General features: G+C 43.3%; 3 protein-coding genes across 8 annotated transcripts in view; 2 read left to right on the forward strand and 1 right to left on the reverse strand.

Annotated features, from left to right (window-relative positions):
- The first annotated feature begins 80 nt into the window (after positions 1-80).
- KBTBD4 (kelch repeat and BTB domain containing 4) lies at positions 81-9,503 on the forward strand. 2 transcript variants are annotated; one of them, XM_081335167.1, is made up of 4 exons: positions 81-215; positions 3,151-3,795; positions 7,081-7,187; positions 8,000-9,503. In XM_081335167.1, the coding sequence occupies exons 1-4, from the start codon at positions 197-199 to the stop codon at positions 8,858-8,860; spliced, it is 1,632 nt and encodes a 543-aa protein (XP_081191293.1). In that variant the 5' UTR covers positions 81-196; the 3' UTR covers positions 8,861-9,503. The 2 variants fall into 2 exon arrangements, with proteins under 2 accessions (XP_081191293.1, XP_081191294.1); XM_081335168.1 differs by lacking the exon at positions 81-215 and adding an exon at positions 1,972-2,742.
- Positions 9,504-9,734: 231 nt separating this feature from the next.
- Positions 9,735-15,563, reverse strand: PTPMT1 (protein tyrosine phosphatase mitochondrial 1). Its single transcript, XM_081335267.1, has 4 exons — positions 15,154-15,563; positions 11,732-11,812; positions 10,124-10,315; positions 9,735-9,942 (listed from the first exon to the last, which is right to left on the reverse strand). Exons 1-4 carry the CDS (start codon positions 15,379-15,381, stop codon positions 9,802-9,804), a joined length of 642 nt encoding a protein of 213 aa, XP_081191393.1. The 5' UTR covers positions 15,382-15,563; the 3' UTR covers positions 9,735-9,801.
- Positions 15,564-15,625: 62 nt separating this feature from the next.
- The window catches only part of CELF1 (CUGBP Elav-like family member 1), a 49,982-nt gene continuing 45,357 nt past the window's right edge, over positions 15,626-20,250 (forward strand). The window contains exon 1 of one of the 5 annotated variants that reach the window (XM_081335069.1): positions 15,626-15,754. The gene's annotated coding sequence lies outside the window, so the exon portion shown is untranslated. Of the gene's footprint in view, positions 16,106-20,250 lie in introns of all 5 variants that reach the window. The other 4 variants (XM_081335068.1, XM_081335066.1, XM_081335067.1 and 1 more) reach the window with 4 other exon arrangements.

Genomic DNA, 20,250 nt, shown 5'->3' on the forward strand with positions numbered 1-20,250 from the left:
GTTGTAGGAGCTTCCACCGCAGAAAGCCAATCACGCAGCTGACGGGTCAAAATGATCCGGAAGTGAAAGCAACGCGCGGCTCGGACCATCGCTACAGCTGGCTTCCGGGTATGCTCATCTCCAAAGCGGAAAGCGCAGCTCCTCCTGTTGTTGTACCTCAGGAACCGATCCCTCCGTGCAGCCCCGAGACGGCGAAATGAAGGGGGGAGTCGCAAGTAAGAGCTGCCGTTGGCCGAAGCCGGGGCGGTTTCCTGCCTGTTGAGGGGGCGGGAAGGTTCGGTAGCCGTCCGCGGGTGGTGGGCGGGGGCGGTAACTCGGCGAAGCCAACTTAAGAAAAGGCTTGTCGGTTCCGTTGTGGATGACAGCCGTTAGTAGCCCTTCCCTCGTAGCGTCGAAATGCTGAAGAAACTCCCGCGAGATTGGGCTCGATCCAAGCTTTCTGCTCGTATGGTAGAGGAGTGGGGCTAGCTGCGGCGGCTCGCGAGAGATCACTCGGGCCAGCATGATTTCATGGCCTCGGTTGTGCTTTGTTTACGCGTTAATACACACAACCCCCGTAACTTAAGGTGGACAACTCCTGCAACCCTGTTAAGCCCATTTTGGAGGTCGCGAGTTCTTAGGTCTTTTTAAGAGACTGCATCGGATTGGATAGTTTCTAATCCGCCAATACTTTCTTATCCTCTGATTTCTTTTTTTTTCCTTAGAAATAACCTGTTGCTTCCATGGTCTACTTCGTAGAATATAAGAAAAAAAAGGAATGCCTTTAAAAGCCTAAATACATTTTAGGCTACTGCAAACCAATCATAGCCTTCCACGTTTGAGTACTATATAATATTGTTTGCTTAACACATTAAAGTGTGCTTCAATGGATCTGCACCATACATTTATTTATTTTTTTATTTTTTATTTATTTATTTATTTAGATTTAGATTTAGATTTAGATACCGCCCTTTCCCGAAGGACTCAGGGCGGTTTACAGGATATTTAAAAGAAAATCAGTACAAAAGCTAAAAACAATTAAAAAAGATTATATCATTCCCTGAGAAAAAATAAAAACCCCAGTTAAAGTTAAAAAATTCTCAGCCTGGACCAGAGAGCTTGAAGAGCCAGGTCTTCAGGTCCTGGCGAAATGAACGGAGGTCAGGGGCAGTCCTAAGCTCCACGGGCAGCTGGTTCCAAAGGGCAGGCGCACCCACTGAGAAGGCCCTCCCCCTGGGTGTTACCCGCCGGCAATCTTTAACCGGCAGCACCCTGAGAAGACCCTCCCTGTGGGAGCGCACTGGACGAAGGGAGCTTGATGCTGGCAGCAGGTGTTCCCTCAGATATCCCGGACCCTCGCCATTTAGGGCTTTATAGGTCATCACCAGCACCTTGAATCTCACCCGAAGGGCAACCGGAAGCCAATGCAGCTCGCGGAGTAGAGGTGTTACATGGGAGTATTGGGAAACCCCCATCACAACTCGCGCGGCCGCATTCTGCACCAGCTGAAGCCTCCGGGTGGTCCTCAAGGGCAGCCCCATGTAGAGAGCGTTGCAGTAGTCCAAACGGGAGGTCACGAGCGCATGAGTGACTGTGCGTAGGGCATCTCGGTCCAGATAGGGTCGCAACTGGCGCACCAGGCGAACCTGGGCAAAAGCCCCCCTGGTCACGGCTCCTATGTGATCTTCAAAATTGAGCCGTGAATCCAGGACGCCCAAGTTGCGAGCCCTATCAACGGGAGGTAATACCTCACCCCCCATCGTTAGAGATGGAATAGTCTGGTTGACCCGAGATGCCGGTATGCACAGCCACTCAGTCTTGGCAGGATTGAGATGAAGCCTGTTTCTCCCCATCCAGACCCGGACCAGGCAACGGGACATCACGGCGAGGGCATCGCTGGGTTGGTTCGGGGTGGAGAAAAAAAGTTGGGTATCATCAGCATACTGATGATACCCCACCCCGAAACCACGAATGATCTCGCCCAGTGGCTTCATATAGATGTTGAACAGGAGGGGCAAGAGAACCGACCCCTGAGGAACTCCACAAATGAGAGGCCTCGGGGCGGACCTCTGCTCTCCCTTCAACACCGACTGCGAGCGGCCCAGGAGATAGGAGGAGAACCACCGCAAAACAGTGCCTCCCACTCCCAACCCCGAGACGCCGCAGTAGGATACCATGGTCAATGGTATCGAAAGCCGCTGAGAGATCTAATAGGACTAGGACAGAGGAACAACCCGTCCCGAGCCCACCAGAGATCATTCACCAGCGCGACCAATGCCGTCTCCGTGCTCTGCCCAGGCCTGAAACCCGATTGGTACGGGTCCAGATAATCAGTTTCATCCAGGAACAGAGGAAGCTGATGCGCCACCACACTCTCAACAACCTTCGCCAGAAAGCGAAGGTTGGAGACCGGATGATAGTTTAAGCGGCAAAGTACCCAACCGTGTTTTAGCCCACGGTGGATATGGCTTAACTATGTTTATAGTTATCATTATTCCTGCATGTATTTGGTAGATTGCAAACTAGCACCTTAAAAACATAATTTATTTCAGGACTGTTTATGTTGGTAGATTTTAGCATATAGAACTATGCATAAAGCATTCAGCATTCATTGGGCTTGATTTTGTACTGAATTTTATATACTGAAAATCTAACTGGTAATCTCTCTAATATGATAGAATTATGAAAGAAATGCAAAATTTCCTGCCAGTTACCTGAACCTACTGAAAACACACTTGTCTGAATACATTTCTCATAAACATAGCTAAGTTCTATTTTTTTTATTCTGGTACTTATTTTATATTTTAGTTTATTTAAACAGCAGTGCACCAAATTAAGGTATATTTAACATATACAGTACTTAATAAAATATGGTACTTAATGATTATCTACTACCAAACATACCTGTTGTCTTTTGAGATACTTACCTGGTTTATTTTTTGAGATTTTATAAAGAAAATGTGTACTGTCAAAAAGAATATATTCTTCTTACAATTGTTTGTCGTAAGAAATTGCAGAAATCATTATCCAATAATTAACTCTTACACAGTAAAATACATTTTTCCACTTCCCAGATTCTTTTTTTTTGTATTTTAAGTAAATTTAACATTAGATTTGCTTTACTTAAGGCATAAAATAACTAAAGAATTCCCAATGTCTGTTGCATTTCAGATTACTGGAGGTCAAATCACAGCAACAACATGGACTCACTGGAAGAGACAGGAGGTTCCTCAACAGGGGATACTGGAAATTCCTCAGATGAGGAAAACTACTTTGTGAATTACACCTTCACTGACCGTTCACATTCTAGCCGTGTGGCCCAAGGAATTATGAAGTTGTGCCTTGAAGATGAGCTCTTTGCGGATGTCACCATTTATGTAGAAGGCAAAGAATTCCAACTGCACCGCCTAGTCCTTTCAGCTCAAAGCTGTTTTTTTCGTTCCATGTTCACCTCCAACCTTAAGGAGGCACACAACCGTATCATTGAGTTACAAGATGTTAGTGAAAGTGTCTTTCAACTTGTGGTAGACTATATTTACCATGGAGCTGTGAAATTAAGAGCAGATTATTTGCAGGAGACCTATGAAGCAGCAGATATGTACCAGCTAACTGCCCTTTTTGAGGAGTGTTCTCGTTTCTTGGCTCGAACATTGCAAGTGAAAAATTGTTTGCAGATTATGTGGTTGTCTGATCAGCATAGCGACGTAGAGCTCTACACAGCGGCCAAACATTGTGCTAAATCATGTTTAGCACAGCTTCAGGAAACAGAGGAGTTTCTGCACCTTCCTCTTCGTTTCTTGACAGACATTGTCTCAGGTAAGTCAGTTACTAAGATATGTGATGTTAAATGATGGCTTTTCAACTCATTTTATAGACTTGGAAAAATTGATTAGGTTCACACATTGTATACAGTCATCTCTGGGACATAGCGCAATATGTGACACCAGTCATTGTGGTTTTGTATAAAGTGTAAACTGGGCAACTGTTTCTTCAATTAAGTATGGTTTAAAAATTTCAATTTTGCACAAAGTCTGGACTCTGTGTTATGGAGATTCTTAATAATACAGGTGCTTTTTACAGTAGATGAGGTAGAATTTTTCTTGAGAAAGTAAACTGTACCTTCATTGTTCAATAATTTATTGCCCAGAATGATTAGAGACTAGTGTTGGAGCAGGCCTCCGAGGCCTGGATCCGACCTCTAGAAGCTTGCAGAAGCCGCCCCCAACCTCAGTTCTGGGCGGCTTGGAGGAGGCCATGGGGACAATGGGGTCACTTCCTCCCCTGGCGCGGCGAGCTCTGGTGGGTATGAGGGGCTTGGCCTTCTCCCTCAGTTGAAGGCTTCAGGCCTGCCCTCAGGCAGAAAGGAATTGGGGCCAGTAGCAGGAGACAGGCCACCGCAAACACCTTTTGCATAGAGAATGAAAGTTTCTGAGGTCCATGATTTGGTGCAACTTCAAATACTCGTGCGAGATCACAGACTCCAGAAACTTCCATTCTCGGTGTGAAAAGCATTTCCAAGCGGATTCTCCTCTCCCTCAAAGGGAAAGAAACTGGCAGAGAGGATTTTTGCAAGGTAAGTGAGTTCAGAGTGGCAGGAAGGGAGGTGGAAGCAGTTGTGGGGAGGGGGGGAATAGGATGAATGTTTCAGAGCCTCTGCAGTCATTTCTAAGGGCGAATGACTGCCGTGGTGCTGCAAGATTTGAGATTTGGGAACTTACTCATAAGCACTAGGGGGCAGTTGTCACGTAACTTTGAACTGGCGCTAAGTGAACCCTCGTAACTCGGGGATTACCTGTAACACTTTTGTTTTTGTTGTATTTAATTATTAGCTGTGAAAGATCACTGTAAACATGGCATATAAACATTTGTAATGAAATATTATATGCAAAATCTAATAGCAGGGGCATTAGAAGTTTCCAAAAGCATTATAAAGTACATGAAAACTAACTTTACTCTTAAATATGTATAGTTTATTTTAATAAAATAAATTTGTAGCAAGTATATCGCATTTAAAGTTTTCCTTATATCTAGACCAGTGACTCTTCTTAAACTGAAATCTTTTTAATAACGCTGGCTTTTACAGCCATTGATTTTCTTGGTTGTAATTAGATCAGCGAAACAACATAAGACTTTTCCACAATAGTCTCCTATACTGATGATTAAGAAGCCAAGTCTGGGACTACTATCTAACCATGGACCTCATTACAGTAGCATTACAATGCATTGCATTGCACTACATTGAAACTGCATGTTCACAATCATTAATTCTATTAACTGCAGCAAAAAATATTGAACGCTGACAATATCCAATTATATCTCCTATCCATCGGGTAGGAGATATAGGAGTATAGCCAGCCGCACCAACAGGCTGAAAAACACCTTTTATCCGTGGGCTGTTAGGCTTTTGAATGAGAAATAACTTGTGTGAATTTTATGCAGAATTGACTTGGGAGGCCGGTGTGTGGTGTAGTTGGTTCACATGGTGTAGTAAGATGGAGGATTTGTTGTCACTGTGTTTACGTTTTATTTACGTTTTATTTAATTTGTATACCGCCCTTCTCCCTAGGGACTCAGGGCGGTTCACAGGGCATATAAATAACAATACAATACAATACCATACAAAAGTTAAAACAAAGATTAAATCAATGCCCAATTAAAAAACAATAAAACAATTCTAAAAACAACAATTTAAAACCCAACTCCCCCATCAGGCCAGACCGGCTAATTCAAATAAATGGGTCTTCAGGCCACGCCGGAAAGTTCGGAGGTCTGATGCCATCCGGAGCTCCACCGGCAGTTGGTTCCACAAAGCCGGGGCACCCACAGAGAAGGCTCTCCCCCTGGGGGCCGCCAGTCGGCATTCCCTGACCGGAGGCACCCTGAGGAGGCCCTCTCTGTGGGAACGCACAGGGCGGAGGGGAGTTGAAGCCGGCAGCAGGTGGTCCCCGAGGTAACCCGGACCCATGCCATGTAGGGACTTAAAGATCATAACCAAGACCTTGAACCTCACCCGGAAGACAACTGGCAACCAATGCAGCTCGCGGAGCAAAGGTGTAACATGGGAGTACCGGGAAACTCCCAAGACAACTCTCGCGGCCGCGTTCTATACCAGTTGGAGCCTCCGAGTGGTCTTCAAGGGAAGCCCCATGTAGAGAGCATTACAGTAGTCAAGGCGAGAGGTCACGAGCGCATGAGTGACCGTGCACAGGGCATCCCGGTCCAGATAGGGCCGCAACTGGCGCACCAGGCGAACCTGGGCGAAAGCCCCCCTAGTCACGGCCACTACATGATCTTCCAAGGTAAGCCGTGAATCTAGGAGGACTCCCAAGTTGCGAGCCCTATCCACGGGGGGTAAGAGCTCACCCCCCATAGAAAGAGATGGAACATTTTGGATGTCCCGGGATGCCGGAATGTGTTGGGGGGGGGGTGGGAGCACAAAGGGAGGCTCAGCTGATCTCAATGTGTACATAGTTGTACTTTGACAATAAAGATTCACTCAACTCTGACAATATCCAATTAAAATAAAAATCTGGTACTCGAACAAGAGGGCAAGGGGAAGGTAAGTTGCTTCATTAGCCAGTATTGAATCACATTTCCCAGGTGAGTCGCACATTATTTTTTTATTTTTTATTTTAATTCCATTTATATCCCGCCCTTCTCCGAAGACTCAGGGCGGCTTACAAGCTTAGCAGTAGCCTTCATTCTATGTATATGCCTGCTTATTAGGGCTTTCACACACACACACCCCCAAGCGGCATTATTACAAAGTCAGCTTAATTGCCCCCAACAATCTGGGTCCTCCTTTTACCTACCTCGGAAGGATGGAAGGCTGAGTCAACCTTGAGCCTGGTGGGATGCGAACCTGCACTAATTGCAGGCAGCTGGTGTTACTTAAGGAGGCATTAGCCCACTGCTCCACCAAGGCTCATTCATTGGGTAATCTTGGGAAATGGAGCACGTTCTTGCTGCCTCTAGAGTTTTGTAGAATAGAAACTGTAGTATATAAATGGAGTTTAAATGGATGGAAAAGGATCTGCAGAGATTATTTGTTCTGGCCATTTTACAAGTGTGTGTGTTTGGTTTACCTCTACAATCATTCAGATGGGGTCCCCTGCTCTCAGAATCCTACAGCTGCAATAGAAACCTGGATTGACTTCAGTAAAGAAGAGCGGGCAGGTTTCTTAGAGTTACTGCAATCAAGCTTAAAGGTAGAGTCATGTGCTCCCCATATTGTATCTGCCCATCCCACAAGGCTTGAGTTCAGACTCTGTGTCCCCTTGCTTAGGAATTGCCAACTGCAAAAGTGCATTTGATTGCTTTTCCCCTTTTTTGGGGAATAATATTCACTGCGGCATCCCCGTTCCCTTTCCGTTTTTAAATACTTGGTTCTTCCAATGAGATTGGAACAGTAGGATTAATCCCGCTAAAGTATGAAAAGTATTTTAATCTTGGTTATGTATTTCCAGTCCTGGATAAGATGATTTTATTTGTGTCTCACCTTTTATTATTTTTACAAATAAGGTGGCAAACATATCCCAACACACCTTCCTCTTTTTCTTTTCTCCGCTGCAACCCTGTGAGGCGAGTTGGGCCGAGAGAGGCCCAAGGTGAGCCAACTGGCTTTCATGGCTAAGACGGGACTCATACTCAAAGAGTCTTCTGCTTTCTAGCCTAATGCATTAACCACTGGTCCAAACTGGCTTTCCTATGGTTTGGTTTTTATATGAGTTTATAGGGATGGAAACTGTATGCAACTCAGCGTCAGTTCTGATTGAAGTGGCTTATTAGACCTGGTGATACATTTATGGTTATAGTCCATCCATTCCATTGTTTGAAATAAAAGAGCCATAAGAGATTGGCCCTTCATGTGGACAAAGCTAAGAGGTGCAGAATGTTTTAATAAAAAAAAGGGTTCTCATGTATATCATAAAGTCTAATTTGCTGGTAGGGGATTTTTTTTAACTGCATGCTTCCTTTTGACTAGTATGCAAGGCTAACAAAAGTTCCTTTTCTTCCTTAGGAAATTGGAGAGAACGTTCACATCTATCTGATTGGAAAGGAATCCTCTCGTACACACTCCCTTGCCGTCTCGTTGCATTGTGCTGACGACGACTCCATCAGTGTTAGCGGTCAGAACAGTTTATGTCACCAGATCACTGCAGCCTGCAAACACGGCAGTGATCTCTATGTCGTTGGAGGATCCATTCCACGGCGCATGTGGAAGTGTAACAACACTACAATAGACTGGGAATGGTGTGCTCCTCTGCCCCGAGACAGGCTTCAACATACTCTGGTTTCGGTGCTCCACAAAGACGCAATCTATTCATTGGGTGGCAAAACATTGCAAGACATCCTCTCTAATGCCATCATATACTACAAAGTGAAAGACAATGTGTGGACAGAAACAAGCCAGCTGGAAGTTGCAGTGTCTGGGGCTGCAGGCGTGAATCTTAACGGTGTCATTTACTTGTTGGGTGGGGAAGAGAATGACGCTGATTTTTTTACCAAACCTTCTCGGCTGATTCAGTGCTATGACACTAAAACAGAGAAGTGTTATGTGAAGCCTTACGTGTTACCCTTTGCAGGGTGCATGCACGCTGCAGTGTACAAGGACCTGGTGTTCATAGTAGCACAGGGAGATTCTCTTTTGTGCTACAATCCTCTGTTAGATAGCTTCACTCGGCTCTGCTTGGCAGATGCCTGGAGTTCAGTCCCATCCCCTTGGAAAATTGCCAGTTGCAATGGTAATATTTACATCTTTCGAGACTGTTACAAAAAGGGAGATGCTAGCACTTTCAAACTCAATCCAGCCACCTCTGTGGTGTCTGTCACCCGTGGCCTCAAAGTGTTACTTACAAATTTGCAGTTTGTGTTGGCTTGAAAGCCCCAGGATATTTCAGAGCTAGGATAATGGAAACATCACATTCAGTAGGTCAGAGAAATGCGTAAGTCCTTACAGCTCTGTTTTCTTGAGGCTGATCGTAGTATTTTATACGAATACCAATATCCTAGCTGTACACTTATTTTCACTAGCACTTAATTAGTGAATAGTGGTGATGGCTGAATTATTGTTAGCATTGCTTCTCCTACTGGTCAGTTTCTTGCCTCCCACAATCAAGGCCTGAACCCACTCCTAGCAGCAGTTTTAAGTAAATAAACTACTAGACTCTACTAGCCATCTAGAGCTAGGGCACGTGCTGTGAATTTTACAACAGTATTTCAAATGTATCTTTCCAATAAGTGATTTCCTGTAAAGTCCTTCTAATTAGAACTGCAAAAGACGACTATTGAGGTAGAATTATTTTAAGTAATACATATTTCAGATTCCTTGGTTTTCTAGGACAAGGAGGGGTTGCTGTTACTAATATATTTCCACCTGATATTAATAGCAAATATTAATAGCAAATTTACCCTTAACATCAGTGTACTGAATCATCATCCCGATTATTAGGTGTCAACCCCACTTATACATACTGTAAGAACTTTGGGTACCAATCTCAATAAAGGCCTTTACTGGAACAGCACTATGATTTCAGAATATTTTATATCTGATTAAAGATTTGTCAAGAAGTCCTAGGCATCTGTTCTAAAGTAATTAAACATAAGAGACAGTATAACAGGCAAAGCATACTCACCTATTGATTGCAAAGCAGGCAGTAATTAAAACTCTTATTCTACCACTGAAGAAACACACTGATAATTTGCTCCTAAACAATAAATTAGGAACCAGATGTTTTCAGAGGAGAATCCTGAATTATCTTTCAGTGACTTTTTCTCTCTTTGTTTATTCTATGGTAGTTGGTGTTTTGTATCTGTCGGCTTCTACTGTGACTGTGCAGGATTTTCATCAGTTACAGACTTATGAAAATCCTCTAATAACTCCAGCTGTTTACGACGGACAATGATATGAGGACGAATCTTAGCAATGACTTCAATTGCTTTCTGAGGAGTCCAGTGATGGACCTATGAGAAGCCACAAAATATATTCCAGCATTATAATTAGGAACCACCTAGCAGACAAAGTTCTGCAAGTCCCTTCCATTTAAGTGAATCCCATTTTTTCTTTCACACCTTGAACAGTTTATTCCTAATCAAATATTTTGCCATTCTATTTTTGACCTGTTCATTAAAAAAATATTCTTACCTGAATTAAATAAGCAGCGACCATGGTGGCACTGCGACAGCGTCCAGCTTTGCAGTGCACATAGACACTGTTTCCACATTCACGATGTTTCAATACAAACTTGACACCTTTCTGGAGATTTTCTAGTGAGGGGATTCCAGTCAAGTCCACAGTGCTAAGACGCATTTGTTCTACACCCATTGCCTCCCATTCCTGTAATTAATCCCAAAATAAGAATCAGATTGAAGGAGAAACTATAGGGAGCTATAGGTTAGATGGCAGGAAAAGATGTACACTGCCCAGAGTCATTTTGAGATGGGTGCCCATATAAATTTAATTAAACATTCATCTAGAATAGCACATGACTATTTCAACATAATAACATAATAACATAACATAATTTTTAATTGGGGTTTTAAGTATACAGGGTCAATTTAATATTTTTTAATTTGGTTTTTTAACTTTTGTATGGTGGATTTTTTAATTTCCTGTAAACCGCCCTGAGTCCTCAGGGAATAGGGCGGTATATAAATGTAACTAAATAAATAAATAAATAAATAAATAAATAATTAAAAGCTCATCAAGGAGAAGTTCAAAAAAGAAACTAACGAAATAAGGCTGGAACATTAGATGATATGAATTATTAGAAGTGAACATAGTATCATAGATCAAGGCAGCAATCAGATCAGGATATTAGAAAAAGCAAAACGTTTTGGATCAGTGAAAGTCCTGTCTAATCCTACATGTGTCACTTGGCAACCAACCAGATGAATTGGGAACCTAATAGTGAACATGGAGGGTCACTGCTGCTCCCAAACATGGTGTTTTAAGGGATGCTGCCTTTCACTTAGAAGGCACTATAAAGCCAGCAACAGTGTGTTTAAGTGTTTCTCTTAAAGACGTGCATCTAAGAGTTGTGTATTCTATAGTTAAATGTGTTGCATAAACATGTATTTTCTTTTACTGGTATTTAATTTCAGTAAATGAGGGTGGACAAAAGAAAATTCTACACCATGCATGATTAAAAAGCTATCGTGCTTTTTAAGTAAAAAAAAAAGAGCCAATGCTTCAATTCTTTGTAAATCTTATGTAGTGTCAATTTGTTCTTTTATGCACCTTTTAACCTCATGATGGTATATGTAAAATTGAAGAAGTCTCCTAACACTTGATTGCATTCAGTACATCAAACTTAATTGGCTTGCTTGGATAAATCCTTTTGATTTTCCTATTCCGAATTATTTGCTACTTACAAATCTCTTCCTTGGCTTTTATACAAACATTGTCAGGACATTGCTATGTCAAACACATGTTATTAAACCAGAGGTCCCCAACCTTTTGAGCACCAGGGACTGGTTCCATGGAGAGAGGCTTTTCTGAGCACTGGAGGGGGCGTGGTTTCATGTACTGCCTGCATCCCGCGGATGGGGCTTTCCTTGTTTGTGTGGACTGGTTTCTGGCATGCCGTGGCCCGGTACTGGTCCACGGACCAGGGGTTGGGGACACCTGTATTAAACCATATTGTTTCCTTGCAAAGAGTTGGTACTCCATACTAGGGTTTGTACTCTATTGAACTGTGATTGTCGGTTGCATCCTCATAGTGCTATACTGGTGATGATGAGCAGAACGTACCTCTGGAGAGCAGCATAAAAAGCGAGTTTCATACTCTTCATTCATGGTGAGCACTCCTCGGATATTCTCTTGTTCTATCAGCTGCAAGAAGAATTCATTCACAACATGCCCAAATGTTCTAAATGTGCTTTAGTTTAACATCCAACTTGCATTGTCCATATGTAGTGCTAACAATTCTGAGAATTCTTAATTAATCTCTAAACTGACTAGGAAGTTGGCAAATTGCAGCTAACAATCTGTAAGATATCGGAGAATAAGAGCTCTTTTATTGGTTATGTTCTCCAATAAAAAAAAAAGTCAAGTTCAGGCTCTGGTGATTACCGTATTTTCCGGTGTATAAGACGGCTTTTTAACCCATGAAAATCTTCTCGAAAGTCAGGGGTCGTCTTATACACCGGGTGCTGGAACTTTAGGGACAGGGCTGGCTGGAAAACCTGGAGTGGATCTCCCATTTAGTCTGCGCAGGGAAAGCGGGACCAATTGGAGAAGAAGCTGCAGTCTGTGATTTTTTACAGGCTGGGGTCTGGGCGTCTTTCCTTCTAAAGTTGAAGAGCATCTGTAGTCTATCCCAACTTGAAAGGCAGGTGGGGAATTCAGCAGCCAGAGCAGCTGCTTAGCTCTAAGGACACATTTGACTCAGGAACTGGGCAGGCTGGCTGGAAAACCTGGAGCGGATCTCCCATTTGGTCTTTTTTTTTTTAATCCCATTTATATCCTGCCCTTCTCCGAAGACTCAGGGTGGCTTACAATTTAAAGCACAAATCAATGTGCTTAGCAATAGCCTTCATTCTATGTATATGCCTGCTTATTAGGGCTTTCACACACCCCACAAGCAGCATTATTACAAAGTCAGCTTATTGCCCCCAACAATCTGGGTCCTCATTTTACCTACCTCGGAAGGATGGAAGGCTGAGTCAACCTTGAGCCTGGTGGGATGTGAACCTGCACTAATTGCAGGTAGCTGGTGTTACTTAAGGCTCTGCGCAGGGAAAGCTTTAGAGTGAATTAGGAAAATAGGAAACAGTTGCTGGAATTGGGTATATGTAGTTTAACGAAGAGAAGGGTGAGGGGTGATCCAATATCTCAGGGGCTGCCACAAAGAAGAGGGAGCCAAGCTATTCTCCAAAGCACCTGAAAGCAGGACAAGAAGCAATGGGTGGACACTAGTCAAGGAGAGAAGCAACCTAGAACTAAGGAGAAACTTCCTGACAGAACAATTAACCAGTGGAACAACCTGCCTCCAGAAGCTGTGAATGCTCCAACACTGGAAGTTTTTAAGAAGAGACTGGCCAGCCATTTGTCTGAAATGGTATAGGGTTTCCAGCCTTAGCAGGGGGTTGGACTAGATGACCTCCAAGGTCCCTTCCAACTTCAACTTCTTCTTCTTCTTCTTCTTCTTCTTCTTAGTATTATTATTATTATTATTATTATTATTATTATTATTACGTTTAATCCACTTGCACTGTTTTATGTTTACATGTTTGATGACAAACAGCCTTATGTTTATAAGTGACAGTTTTCCTACTAAGTACCTGCATGTCATAAGCATTTGAATTAAAATTACCATATTAAAATCAAATCTGATGTTTTTAAATTTTTATTTGGTGTGCGTTGGAAGAGGGGTAGTCTTATACAGCGAGTATAGCCCAAACCCTATAATTGAACAGGAAATGTACGGGGTAGTCTTATACGCCCAGTTGTCTTATACGCCGGAAAATACGGTACATGGATACATTCATGCAAGGTTTTTTACTATAGTATTGAAGTAGCTTACAATTACATTTTTCTTGAATTGTTGTTCATTTTTCCAGTTTAGCCCTCACCTTAGAATTCCTTATTTATTTATTTATTTATTTATTTATTTATTTATTTAATGAGACTTGTATGCTGCCTTATCTCCCGAAGGACTCAGGGCGGCTAACAACAATAAAATACAATAAATACAAATATTTAAAAAGAATTAAATTAAATTAAATTAAATTAAATTAATTAAAGAATTAACAACTTCCTGTCCAAATACTAACCAGGTCCAATTCAACTGTGCCATGATTCCCAGCTCAGATATTACTATTCACTGACCATAGAGATGTTGCAATGGTCGTAAGTGTGAAAAATGGTCATAAGTCACTTTTTTCCAAGCAAACCGTGATGACTAAAGTCAGTAAATCAGTTTCATTGAATTTGAACATCTCCGAGGCGTCATCTTGTATGGCATGGAAGAATGACTAGTTAGAATTAAACTGCTCCGAAGGAATCTTTGTCTTGGGTGTCCCTGACTTACTCTTTACAGCAGCGGCTCCCAACCTTTTCTATACCCCGCACCCCTAGAATGCTTCTGATATATTCTTGCACCCCTTACAAAAGTTCAAAATAATGGCAATGAATTATGCATATACACTATAATTTTGAAAACCCAAGTTTTCACAGCCCCTGGAATATCGTCTCGCATCCCCAGGAGGTGCAACCACCCCTGCTTGGGAACCCCTGCTTTAGAGGAAACAACAAAAACTAAGTCATTGTTTAATACCCCCAACTCTGCACAGTCTAGCTAGCCCAAGGTAATGTGTTAATATACTGTACAGGAGAAGCCTTTCAAACCAAATTCGTTACTGAACACTCTTCACCTTCTCTTGGTGTAATAGAGTGAAACCAGTGGTTCTCAACTTGTAGCCTGCGGACCCTTGAGGAGACATGTTGTCGTCACAGGGGTCTGTGAAGGCTTGAACAAATGTTATGATTTAAATCTTAAGTCTTGGGGGGTTTGTGGCCACGATCCATGGCCGCAAAAGGTATTTAAAGGGAGTCGGTGGAGCAAATGATTTTATCCCCAAACCCCACCCCACCCCACCCCACCCCATGGTTACTTCATTTGCGCCAATTCTTGCCCTTTTCCACCACACCAGGCTGAGAATTAATCTTAATTTTAACTGGGGTTTTATTTATGCAGGGACAAATATAATTTTTTTTTAAATTTGTTTTTAACTTTTGTATCTTGGTTTTTTAATCACCCTGTAAACCGCCCTGAGTCCTTCGGGAAAGGGCGGTATATAAATGTAATAAAATAAATAAATAAAATAAATAAATAAATTCGCAGCAGGGCAAAAGTTGCTCCAGTCTCCAGAAGTGACCGGCACTGAGTTGAAAGAAACTCAGAGCAAACGAGACCGGGCAGCAGCCATTTACGTTCCTGAAGAGCAGAAAAGCGCGCGGCTGGATGATGCCATTTAGGGCAGCGGGCAGCAAGGTTGGCGGGGGGGAAAAAACAACACTTCCTAAATATTTTCCTGGGAAGCTTGCGGGGGAAAGGATGCCACCCCTTCCTCCCTTCCCCCGACTGGCTAAGGGAGGCGACCCAGCAGCCCCTGTCACTGGAGTGGCCTCCGCGGGGCAGCCGTGGAATCCCGCAGCGCCTGGTTCCGTACCTGGCGGCAGCGTCCCCGCAGAGGAAGGGCTCCCAAGACAACCGCGCGGTCGATGCGGCTGAACCACGGCCGTCGCGAGCCAGGCAGCTGCTCCCGCACCAGCGTGTACACGAGGGTCGGGTAGTAAAAGAGGCGGGCAATCCCGGGGCCCAAAGCGGCGGAGATTACCATGCTCAGATCTTCCCAGGACCGTCGAGGTGAGCGTGAAGAGTCTTTAGAGAAGCTCATGACACGCGGGCGAGAAGGGACGCGGCCACGGGCATCTCGGCAGCATCAGCCACCTCCCGGGAAGCGGAATCGGGTGTCCCGGATTAGAGAACCAGCTGAGCGCGCTCATTCGTTTACGAGAGAGAGAGAGAGAGAGAGAGAGAGAGAGAGAGAGAAACACCGCGCTTGCGCCTATTTTTTTTTTTTTTGCGCGTCTCTCCAGCTTCTCGATGGTCTCTCCCGGAAGCGCCGCCATCTTGCGAAACCGGCCTGAGGCGGAGGGAGGCGGGCGAGCGAGCGAGCGAGCGCGGGCGGATCCCCTGGGGCAGGCGAGGGCGGTGGCCGCCAGGAGGAGCCCGGGAAGGGCAGGGAAGGGAACAACGCGCAAGTGACGGTGAGTGTGGCTTGGCCCCGGTCGGCAGCGTTTTGGGGGTGGCTTAGGCGACCGGATCTCTCCCGTTTGATTGAAGAGCACTCTTCTTTCTCTCTCTCTCTCTTTTTTTTTTTTAGTTGGGCCTCGCTGCTATCAGAACCGCTTGGCTTGGCTTCCCCCTTGCCGGGGTGGGGGTTGGGAGCGGCGGGGCGGGGTGGGGGGGGAGGAACAGCTGACTACCGTACTTGCCCCCTTTCCCCCACCCTCCTCCTCCTCCTCCTCCTCCTCCCCCCTACGATCTGAGCGTCGGGGCTATTGATCGCGACGCCCACCCGTCTAGCTGCGCGGGCTGCTTTTCCTTGCATCCGGCTGGTGAGTGTCCAAAAGCCCGCTAAGTCAAAGGGTTATATAGAGGGAGCCCCTTGGGGGCAGGGGTAAGGCAACCTCGGGCTCTTTTATGACTCCTGGACTTCAACTCCCAGAATTCCTGAGCCAGCTTGGCTGGCTCAGGAATTCTGGGAGTTGAAGTCCAGGAGTCATAAAAGAGCCCGAGGTTGCCTTACCCCTGCCTTGGGGGTGGGGGGGGGGAAAGCTGCCTTCTCAGCCTAGGATTATGGTGAAGCAGAAACCCTGAAGCCAGCCAGGCGCTCCTTCGGGTGGGTTGGGCTGTCTCCGGGGGTGGGGTGGGGGGGCCCGAAGAGACGGATGGCAGATTCGGGGCATTGCAACTTGGCGTCGTCGCCATCCCAGGGGGGAGGGGGGCGGGGCTCGTCCTCTGGTGGCCGCTTTTAAGGCTCGACCGCGAAGGAGGTTTCTTCTTCTTCTTCTTCTTCCCGTTAGGAAGCTCGCCCCGAGCCACTTCAGTCTCCCTGCCCCGCGGTGGCGGCGGCGGTGGTAAGCGGATCCCGTGGCTGTTGAGCTCGGGTAAAATGACCCCGAAGCGTGCTGGAAGGGGTGGGGGGGGGGTGGGGGGTGAAAGAGAAGATGCATTCCTGGCCTTTTTGCATAGAACCCGGATGGGTCGAGAGGAGGAGGAGGAGGAGGAGGGTTGGGAATCCCTTGGAGGTTTTTTGGGCACGTGGTAAACGGGGGAAATGACGAGTTCCCGGCTCCAGTGAAACGTTCGCGTTGGTTTATGGTGGAAATCTTCGGGTTCTTCCTTCCCCCTGGGAGTTTGGCTCGGGTCAAGCTAGGGCAGGGGTAGGCAACCTCGGCTCTTTTATGACTCATGGACTTCAACTCCCAGAATTCCTGAGCCAGCAAAGCTGGCTCAGGAATTCTGGGAGTTGAAGTCCATGACTCATAAAAGAGCCGAGGTTGCCTACCCCTGAGCTAGGGTGATGCAAAGGTCTGCGTTGAACGACGGAGTAGTCAGAATAGAATACAGTCACTTAAATATGAGACTCGAGGAAGCGATAAGGGAAGAGGCGAGAGAGACAACCCCCCCCCTTTTTTTTTTTAAAAAAAAAAGAAGAAAATGTTTACTAAATGTGATTTAGGGGCTGCTAGATTCTAGAAAACTCTGGGCCCGCTTGCCTTGTAAAGTAAAGCTGGTAAAAAATATATTTTTTTAAAAAAAAAGGCATAAAGGCGAAAATGTTAAAATAAAGGCAGTGAATAATTGGTTTGTTTTGATTTGGTATATTGTTCAAAACAGAAAGGTATGAGCTAGTTATTTTATGATGCACGCTAGGAAAGATGTATGTCCTTGGAATAATTTTCAAAGAGCATTTAATGCCCCAATGTGTTTCATGGTTGCCATGTATTCGACTGGTTGAAGCAACTTCCTAGAATACTTTGACTTAGAAGAGAAAGTGCTGTTGATATACCATAGGTGGCACAGTCTTATGTAATCTTGTACTACTTATAGTTTATTAGAGTTGGCATAAATTGTTATTAACTTTTTGTATTTGTAGGGTTATTTTAATTACCTTGTGAACCGCCCTGAGTCCCATGGGAGAAGGGCGGTATATAAGTTCAATAAATAAATAAATAAATAAGGGCGGGATATAAATGGAATTTAAAATAAATAAATAATTCAAATACTTTTGGAACTGTGCTTTGTCACATACAAGGAATTGAACACAGCTATATTAACATTTCCTTGTCTTCTTTTGACTGAAAAAAGTGCAATTATAAATGAAAGCCAAACCAGACATTATTTCAAACGGCAAAGATAATATTGAAAATTGTTAAATTTTAAAAGCCTCAATAAAACTATTCAGTTTTTATTTGTCCTTGGGAGTGAAACAAATGTTTTGTCAGTAGAAAAATAATTCAACCTTCAACATATCCCAGACTCAAGAAGCTTCACCTAGTCCAGAATGTAGTTATGTGGACAATTATGGCTATACCTCTCCATGCCTATGTTATACCTGAACTGGCTTCTAGTTTGCTTTTAGATGCAATTGAAGGTGCTATCAGATTACATACAAAGCCCTACATTGTATGAGTCCAGGGTATTTGAAGACTGTTACAGTACTCCCGTAATTTCTAACAATCTATTAGTTTTGGCAAGAGGGGCATGCCTCAGGGTCCCATCTATTAGGGATTGTTATCTAGGGATTGTTATCTAGTGGGACTTGGGAAACATGCCTTTTCTATAGCTGTGCTTGCCCTTTGGAATACCACATTGCCCAGGGTTTGACTGGCCCAGGCTCTGTTTGCTTTTTGGCATGGGAGCCAGGAAAGTAATTGAGCCCAAACTATTAGTGAATGATGTTTTGGAAAGTTGTTTAGGAACTGTATTTTTTTAAAATACAGTTATTGTATTTTAATTCTTGTTAGTGCCTGTTAATCACATTGATGAATGAGATGGTTGGCCAAATAAATAAATGAAGCACAGTCCTGAAGAACACATAGACCAGGGGTGTCAAACTGCTGGTCCATGGGCCGGTTGCATCATGCGGAGGCTGCACCCACCCCAGCTCTGGCAATGCAAAAAAAAAGTCACGATATGCTGCAACATGTCACATGACACGGCGAGTTTGATGCCCATGATATAGACAGACTCATCTGAGAAAAAGTATCTTGACTCAACTTTGAACCATATAGGCCTTTGTAGCTAATAGAGTTTTTTAAAATAATATATTGCTTTTTTAATATCTAATTCAAGAAATCAGCTTTCCTGAATAGGATGCAATTATTTCTATAGAAGACACAGAAGAGATAAAACCCCACAATACAATTATTTCTTTGTAGGAATCTTTTTTGCACTCAAATCAAAACATTTTGCTAGGATTTTACTCCAGTATATTACATTAAGATGATACAAGTTTTTCTTCTATAATTCTTTTATAGAGGGCCTCAAGCCTTATGTTTTTTCACCAAGTATTTGAAGATTACTGTTGATTGAAAAAAATACAGTTTTGTTACTATATGCAGAGCCTTCTTACATTTTGTGTTATTTATCCTCTTCATTGTAGTTCCATTTTGTACAAATATTGTGAATGGTATGAGAAAACATTGATTAATGAAGTATGCTAAACCACAGTTTAAGTTTTCTGAGCAATTGTTGATTCATGCAACAAACTCAACCAAGTATAATTTAGGGCAATGTGTGAATCCAGTTTGGGCTATAATTCATGGCTTATTAATATGTGTGAATCAGGATATTATCTCCTATTAAACAAACAGTACATTGCTGTGATGTGTTTAGCCAAGCAGAGATAGGGAACTATACTTTGGATGGGAGGTAGTTAAACAGTAGACATAAACAATGATATCACCAGAATGTGGACGGCTCAGGTTTTTAGTACAGTACTTTTATCTTAATTTTATCCTTTTGTTGTTGTTTTTTTTAAAAAATCAGCTTTAGATAACTTGTGTTTAAATGATTTTGTTGTTTTGTTTTAGTAGACATGCCATACATATTAGCAATTTGCTGACCAATTTATATGTCACAAAAAGGGACTTGAGGGTCTCACATGCTTCATGGGGTTGCTTGCTTCTTAACCAAACCAGAAAAATTCTAGTACTCATTTCTTCACTTATTCTACCAAGCTTTATTTTAATTATAGTTTGTCAAATAGGTCAGATCCCAAAACTATAGTTTGCATGAAACAAGCCAGTTTTAGATTCTAAAACTTAAAAAAACCTATATTTAAAGATAATAATTGAGTTTTTGCAAATGGAAAGCAATAACTAATCTTAGAATCATGTAGAAATAGGAAACAAGCAAAAAGGTTTGCTGTAGGTAAAATCCATCATGCTAAACATGGTTAATGCCTGAGCGGTTCCAATGACCAAGTTCTGATACCTTTTTAACAGTACAACTCCTAAGCTTTTATTTTTAATACCAGAAATATTGCTTTGAAGATTCATGTTTATCATTCCTTGTTGCTTGTTTTGTTCAGTACATTGAGCACTAAAGTCTTCAGAAGGAATACATTATTTTTCTTTCTCTGTCTAGTATTTCAGAGGAGATTGGAATATAACCCGATTTAATTTTGTCTTAACAAAAGTGTTTTTTGAACACTTTCTGGTAAAAGGAAGCAGCTGGCTTCACACATCACAGT

Source organism: Vipera berus (assembly GCF_964194415.1).
Source record: "Vipera berus genome assembly, chromosome: 1".
NCBI classification, from domain to species: Eukaryota; Metazoa; Chordata; class Lepidosauria; order Squamata; family Viperidae; genus Vipera; species Vipera berus.

Excerpts from the sequence above, each read along its gene's own strand:
- KBTBD4 (XM_081335167.1), top strand. Across the intron at positions 3,796-7,080 it reads CTTGACAGACATTGTCTCAG|ATGGGGTCCCCTGCTCTCAG; the intron begins GTAAGTCAGTTA and ends ACAATCATTCAG. Across the intron at positions 7,188-7,999 it reads TACTGCAATCAAGCTTAAAG|GAAATTGGAGAGAACGTTCA; the intron begins GTAGAGTCATGT and ends TTTCTTCCTTAG.
- PTPMT1 (XM_081335267.1), bottom strand. The coding sequence starts at position 15,381 with ATGAGCTTCTCTAAAGACTCTTCACGCTCACCTCGACGGTCCTGGGAA. Across the intron at positions 11,813-15,153 it reads TGCGGGGACGCTGCCGCCAG|CTGATAGAACAAGAGAATAT; the intron begins GTACGGAACCAG and ends TTCTTCTTGCAG. Across the intron at positions 9,943-10,123 it reads TCGCTGCTTATTTAATTCAG|GTCCATCACTGGACTCCTCA; the intron begins GTAAGAATATTT and ends GGCTTCTCATAG.